The sequence below is a fragment of the Hydractinia symbiolongicarpus genome, chromosome 4, assembly GCF_029227915.1.
Source record: "Hydractinia symbiolongicarpus strain clone_291-10 chromosome 4, HSymV2.1, whole genome shotgun sequence".
NCBI lineage: Eukaryota > Metazoa > Cnidaria > Hydrozoa > Anthoathecata > Hydractiniidae > Hydractinia > Hydractinia symbiolongicarpus.
Genome location: NC_079878.1, coordinates 4,947,621 through 4,954,859, shown reverse-complemented (window position 1 = coordinate 4,954,859; position 7,239 = coordinate 4,947,621). Strand labels below are relative to the sequence as shown.

General features: G+C 41.0%; 1 protein-coding gene across 1 annotated transcript; it reads left to right on the top strand.

Annotated features, from left to right (window-relative positions):
* The first annotated feature begins 1,492 nt into the window (after positions 1 to 1,492).
* On the top strand, positions 1,493 to 3,958 carry LOC130642176 (uncharacterized). The gene is made up of 5 exons (XM_057449261.1): positions 1,493 to 1,813; positions 2,065 to 2,451; positions 2,547 to 3,438; positions 3,550 to 3,680; positions 3,731 to 3,958. The coding sequence occupies exons 1-5, from the start codon at positions 1,493 to 1,495 to the stop codon at positions 3,956 to 3,958; spliced, it is 1,959 nt and encodes a 652-aa protein (XP_057305244.1).
* Positions 3,959 to 7,239: the final 3,281 nt, after the last annotated feature.

Genomic DNA, 7,239 nt, shown 5'->3' with positions numbered 1-7,239 from the left:
TTCTGGCACAGTCGACGTCGTCCAAAGTGAAATTCCCTAAAATGCTAGTAACCAACACATAATCATATGAATATGCCAATACCTAACACATAATAATATATATCAGAAATTTATGACGTCATCTACCAATCACCAACATATAATAATATTAAATGATATATATCATTAAATACTAACACATAATAATATAAACGAAATCATGACGTCATGCGTAAAAGTATATACTCATATTATACAGAATATGAGTAAGGGAATTTCATGACCGTGCCAAAATTTTGTTGAAATTAAAAAAATTATATATAATAAGGGAGATGGATTTAAATTCAAATACTGTAAAACAATTACACGTAATTGCAAAAACACGTGGGCTTACAGGTTATTCAAAATTACGCAAAGCAGACCTAGTTGCTTTATTAAATACACATCATACCTCATTCTCATCACAAGCCATGGACATTTTTGAAAAACATGAAATGGCTAGATCACGTCCTATTAAGAAGAACATCGAGCCTTACGTTCCTACGCTTGGGGAATTGACGAGTTTGAACGTCAGGAGCTGAAGAGAACTCGTCCAGTAGTCAAAAGTAAGCTACGGGAATGGTCAGACTGGCTATTATCACATGTACCTGAGATTATAAAGAAACCAGTGCAAAGTATATATACATCGATAAAATCACGAATACTTTCACTATATGATGGTGCCAAGAAGACCCTGGTTGGCGAGGTCGAGGAAGAAGCGAAGGAGGATCATGCTACAGGCTACAGAGCAACCAAAGCAAGATTTTACGCCTCAAGAAAAACAAGCATGCACTACATAAGACATTCCGGAGTTTTCGTATAGCTGGTATAGACGGAACAGATATGAATGGATATCTTAGTATGATACGATCACATGTGAAAAATTTGATCGAGAATCAGGTGGAAGGCATGGGCTCTGCAAAAATTCAGTGCTCCCTATGGATCCTATGGAGGAAACCCATTGATGGTACCAATGAGTTCATTGAAGTAGACAAAGTCTTTCACAGCAACATGACATCTATATTCCAAGGCAACATAGTGGATGAATCGATGGACACAATGTTTGCTCAAATTAGAACGCATGTGGAGAATCCCGCGCTACCCAAGAGCGGTTTTAGTATCGGTCTTATTCAACACCTCGATGTAGACTTTCACAAACTGAACGCGGGGCTCATCATATACTGAAACACGCAAGTGGATCGCTACTAAGAGAGCCATAATTAATCCGAATAACAACGATCAAGAATGCTTTAAATGGTCAATTATCGCCGCCATACATTAATCTGCTATTAGTAACGGATGACAAGAAGAGCCATTACGTGGCCATAAAAAATCTATCAAGACTACTAGGACGTGAAATATCTAAAAACCATGGGAAAATGCATTTTTGTCTGAATTGCCTACAAGGGTTTTAAACGATAGAATCCCGCGATAACCACTATGTTGCAACGATAATGAAGCGGTAAAGATAACGATGCCGAGTGAAAAAGAAAAATGTTTATATTATCAAGATGGTCAACAGCAATTTATGATCCCATTCGTCATCTATGCCGATTTTGAAAGCCTACTAATCCCAATGAAAGAGAATGCCCGGGATACCAAGACTAAGACGTTGAATAAGCATGTACCATGCGGGTGGGCCACATACTCCACCTTTGCTTATGGAGAAGTGTCAGATCCGCTAGCAGTCTATAGAGGTGAAGACTGTGTAAAGAAGTTCGTCGATCATCTAGAGCATGAGATAAAGCGACTTTACAGCACCTACCCTCAACAGAACATGATATCATTAACGGAGGTACTAAAGAGGGAGCATGACTCAGCCTCATGACTCAGCCTCATATCTGCATGAAACCTTTTGACAACGACGAATATAGCCGTAAAGTTTGAGACCATTGTCACTATACGAGGTTATACAGAGGAGCAGCGCACGCGATCTGCAACCTTAGATACAAGATACCAAGCCACGTGCCTGTGATCTTCCACAACATATCGGGGTACGATGCGCACTTATTCATCCGTGAATTAGGTGAAAAATATGATACTCAGGACATAGGTTGTATCGCAGAGAATACCGAAAAGTACATCAGTTTTAATGTAAAAATTAAAGTACCCATTGCAGGTATGGGGTATGGTGACGGTGAATTTTATAAGAAGATCGAAATAAGATTCATCAATAGTTGTCGCTTCATGTCCTCCTCCTTAGAAAAATTGGCAAGCAACCTCGATGATGAACAATGCAAAAATCTCCGTAGGTATTTCACTAAGGATGACACCTTTAAGCTCATGCGATGCAAAGGAATATACCCATATTCATATATGAATACTTGGAAACGATTCGAGGAGACTGAGCTGCCATCGAAGGATTCCTTCTATAGCAATTTAAACATGAATGGTATAAGCGATCATGACTATGAGCACGCTCAAAAATTCCGAGTGCTATTACTCCAAAGGGCTCAGAGACTACCATGGGCGATTACCATGACGCATATCTGGTGACGGATGTCCTGCTATTGACTGACATCTTTCAGAATTTTCGGGGAGTCTGCCAGAATCAATACAAATTCGACCCTGCCCATTTCTACAGCGCCCCAGGCCTGGCCTGGAAGGCAGCACTCAAATACACGGGTGTAAGGCTTGAACTTTTAACTGATCCGGATATGTTGCTCCTCTTCGAACGAGGAATACGAGGTGGTATAACCCAGGCTGTACACCGATATGCCAAGGCGAATAACAAATATATGGGGGACCAATATGACCCTGATAATGAGTCGTCATACTTGCAGTACCTCGATACCAACAACCTATACGGTTGGGCCGTGCGTCAAAATCTGCCAACTAATGGATTCAAATGGATATCAAATGTAGAGGTAATCGATGAAAAAAAGATAGATAAACTCGTCGCTGACAACAATCACGGCTATTTATTGGAGGTTGATATCAACTACCCAAAGAGCCTACATGATAAACACAATCAGCTGCCTTTCCTGCTGGAGCGTAGGATGATTCATAGAGTTGAAAAGCTTATACCAAATCTTGAGAGTAAACAGAAATATGTGGTACACATCGGAGCTCTTCACCAAGCCCTAAAGCATGGGCTCGAGCTTAAGAAGGTTCACCGCGCTATCCACTTTCAACATAGTGCCTGGCTCCGGGAGTATATAGATCACAACACAAAGCTGAGAACTGCCGCCAAGAAAGAGTTCGAGAAGGATTTTTATAAGCTTATGAATTTGAGCGTGTTCGGGAAAACTATGGAGAATATCAGGAACCATAGAAATATCAAGTTAGTCACGAATGAAGCCGCATATACAAAACTCACCATGCAACCAAACTTTAAAAGCGGCATAAGTTTTAGTGAATACCTCATGGGTATTGAGATGGGTAGAACGGGAATCAAAATGAATAAGCCGATTTATATAGGTCAGGCTATTTTAGACCAGTCAAAGACCGTGATGTATGAGTTCCACTATAAGTATATGCAGCCAAAGTATGGTAGTAAGTTGCGGATCTGCTATATGGATACTGAATAAGATTTTTATCACGATATTGCCGATGATGTGGAAACACGTTTTGACACGAGTGCTTATGACAATAATGACAACAGACCCCTGCCCATCGGGAAAACAAGAAGATCGTTGGGTTATTCAAGGATGAGCTCGGTGGTAAGATCATGACTTCATTTATTACATTACGGCCTAAGGCTTATGCATAGAAGAGCCTCACAAAAGACGGCGGTGATCGAAAGGCCAAGGGTGTAAAACGTGCTGTTACCAAAAAATGTATAACTTTCGAAGATTATCAACGATGTCTGAAGGAAGGTATTGATATTAATAAAACATGGAGGTGTATTCAGAATAAAGGCCATAATATATACACTCAGGAAGTGAATAAAATTGCCCTTAATGCTGCTGATGATAACCGGGTCGTTCAGGTGGATTAAATAACAACACTGGCTAGGGGACATTACCGGTTGAAAGAGAAATAAAATAAATAAATTGCTATTAATCGCTATATTGCTCCCATATATTGCTATCATTCTCTGTTATTTGAAATATAGAAGGATAATAATAAACATGTCAAATCTCGTTGATATTTTCGATGTTGTAGACACACCAGCGGGGGCTGTTGATCAACTCATAGATAAGCGCCATAAATCGAAAATCGCTCGTAAATCGAAGCCACATTTACTGCCTAAAAAATATACTGAGGCATTCCTGGACAAAGCATCACCCGAGGTTATCGAGAAAATACATGCCGAGGTAGTCGAAAAAGAACTATATGAGAAAGGAGAAAAAACTGCCAGAGCTCTCAGTACCCATGCGATAAGTATGTATACTAAAGCCATCGGCAACCTTGTATCTTTAGATGATACCGAGGCCCTACGCCAGGATCTAGAGGGGGACCCTATTATAAAAGAATCCATGGCTGACCTGGGTATAGTCCTTTACACAGCCTTTGGTCGATTCCTCGCGCCTCTGTTGGTGGCAGCCCATACCATCAATCACACCCAGCTCTCAACGTCCAAGGTAGTTAAAGAGAAGGTTGATGAAGAGCAACAAAAAGATGAGCAGCGCGTGTAGTATTATTATCAACCAACAAAAACAACAAACAGAGACCGTCGAAAAAATTGTTGAAGTGCACAAAAAGCACCCGGGAAGGGTTGCCCAGGGGCACAGACTAGCGGCACTGATGAGGGATAGAAAGCTTGGAAGAGCGCCGTCCAAGAAAGAACCCATGACGTTTAGAGAGTTCCTGCGATACTTTGAGAGAGATTTAAACACTCCTGAAGCAAACTCACGGGGATAAAAGAGACCATGGAGATCCTTGAGGAACGGGGTCTATCCCTCTATCTTAATGTAAAAAGAAAGTGATTTTGTAACTCGTTGGAGATAAGAAATGAGTGAAGAACCTAATCAAGTAATCACCAAGAAAAAAGAAGGTCGTGTTGCTGCTGGTAAGAAACTTGCGGAATGGAATCGCAAGAACAAGCTTGAGTTGAAAAAGAACATCGGGGGAGGTACTTCCCAAGAGAGTAAGGTTCCTACAGCAGGTCCCCCCAAGTCTATGGGAAGTGGTGTATACATTGGTGGAAGCCTACTCGCGATCGCATGTATTGGAGGTGTCCTATATTTTACTCGTAGAAAATCCGCGAGTACCCAGCAGCCTGCACCAGTGGCTCAGCAACCAAGCGTGAGGCAGGAGCCTAAGGCAGAGATTGATATTTTTCACATGCGATGAGTCCTATAATAAAGTATGAGCAGCAAAGAATATCAGAAAGAGGTTATAGATTCTTTATGGGAGTCCGTGAGATTAGTATCATATACTATCCTACTAGCGCTGGGTGCTAAAAAAGCATTGGGTGTTTCTCGACCAGGCGCGAAAATGGATCTGGAGGATGGGCTTAAGCTCGCTGGATATATGACTGGTGCGATCTTATTTGACGATTACGCAATAAAACAAGGCTGGTATAAGCGTTCCATGATGCCTCCAAAATAAAAAAAGTCTGTCCATGGCATACAACAAACATAAATGTTGTTAAAGAATCCAATACAGTAATCTTCGCTGGCCCCACAAGCTGTGGCAAAACACAAAGAGTTCTCGATCTTTTGGAGGGTTCTTACAGGGGTCACTTTCATAATATTATAATCCTTTGCCCCACCCTGCGGTTGAACAAGACTTATCTGGAAAACCATCGCTTTGGAAGGATGATTATGTGTTTTTGATAGAACAGCAGGATCAGTTATTTGAATGGATCGATAAGCTGTCGTCTCTGCTGGCAGGTGAAGAAACATTATTCATCGTCGACGATATGATCGCTGATGAATCCATGGATAAACGCAGGCAACCCTTACTTGAGCTCGCAATATCTGGGAGACATCGAAGGCACAGTCTCTGGATCCTTACGCAAGCTTACACGGCAATCCCCAAGAACCTCCGCCGACAAAAAAAAATGCTACTCCTGTGGTATCCTCACGAAAGGAGTGACATGAAATTGGTGGATGAAGAAACAACATAATTAACGACTGGGAAGCGATCAAGAATCAGTTGAAAAAATCCAAACATGCCTGTTTGTATATTCGGCTCGAGTTCCCAAGGACTTGGGCTGTTCTAGAATAAATATGTCATATTATATTTTTATAAAACAACAATTGAGGGCTTGTTATGAAGAGCTCGATCGCATACCCCATTTTGAGCGGAGTCTGGAGGCTCTTGATGAAGTGCTAAGGGATGCATTAGAAAGGGAAAGGTATCAGAGGAACACCATGTATTTTTTCGGATTCGTGTCTGTCCTAATGATCACCCTGGTTGGAACCATTATTTAAAATAAAATGTCATTACGATATATGGATGCAGCTATTGAGATATTATTAAATAATAAGGGTCAACCCATGTTTAAGCGTGCTGATTTGGGAAGGTTTTTTGCTGATATAAGAGCAACTTACAGAGACGTAAAAACCACGCCTCGTAATGAGATCACAGACCATGCAGCTGCCGCATGGTCCAAGGAAGTAAGCGGAGACGATGCTTTCGTGACCCTGGATGCTGCATTAGAGATTGTACATAGATCTAGAAAACCAAGGGCTCTTGAGATTATGAAATTACTTGCGATGAAGGGTATCAAAAAATTACAAAATGAAATAGAAGAATATCGTCAAGCCCTGACAATACTCAACGATGACCTTCAAGAGCGAGAGAACCAGCTCTATCTCAGAACATTGGAAAATGCAGAGCTTCGTGATCGATATGTTCCTAATGGTTATCCATACGATAATGTAGTCTGTGTTATTGATAAAAATAACTCTAATGAATTTGGGAAAAAAGACCAACATCCCCACTATATCATTCGTTGTCAGCGCAGATCATTAAACGATCAGCTCCGTATCCTACGGGAGATGTATCCCAATATGGTAGAAAGAAATCCAATATGCGATGATCCAAACGCCGTACACACATGGAATAGATTCAGGGATAATAATCTTGGTATAGAGAACTCATGAATAAATCATTTTAGTTTACCCGATAACGCCACGCGCGAGTTATTCGAACGGTTGTATGATATCGATATGTCATAATGTGTTTTTGTAGCTCTTATGAGCCACAAAAATCGAGAAATTTACCATTCTTTCACATGTTCCGGCGGAATTTCGACGTCCTCGGGCACCAGTAGCAATTCCTTAGATACAAAACTTCGATCAGGCCCGTCTTTTAAATAGTACAGGA

Bases quoted from the DNA above. Each gene is read 5' to 3' on its own strand.
- LOC130642176 (XM_057449261.1), top strand. From the start codon at position 1,493: ATGCCGAGTGAAAAAGAAAAATGTTTATATTATCAAGATGGTCAACAG. The intron at 3,439-3,549 runs GTCAGGCTATTT...ATACTGAATAAG, and splicing joins GAATAAGCCGATTTATATAG to ATTTTTATCACGATATTGCC. The intron at 3,681-3,730 runs GTAAGATCATGA...GCTTATGCATAG, and splicing joins ATTCAAGGATGAGCTCGGTG to AAGAGCCTCACAAAAGACGG.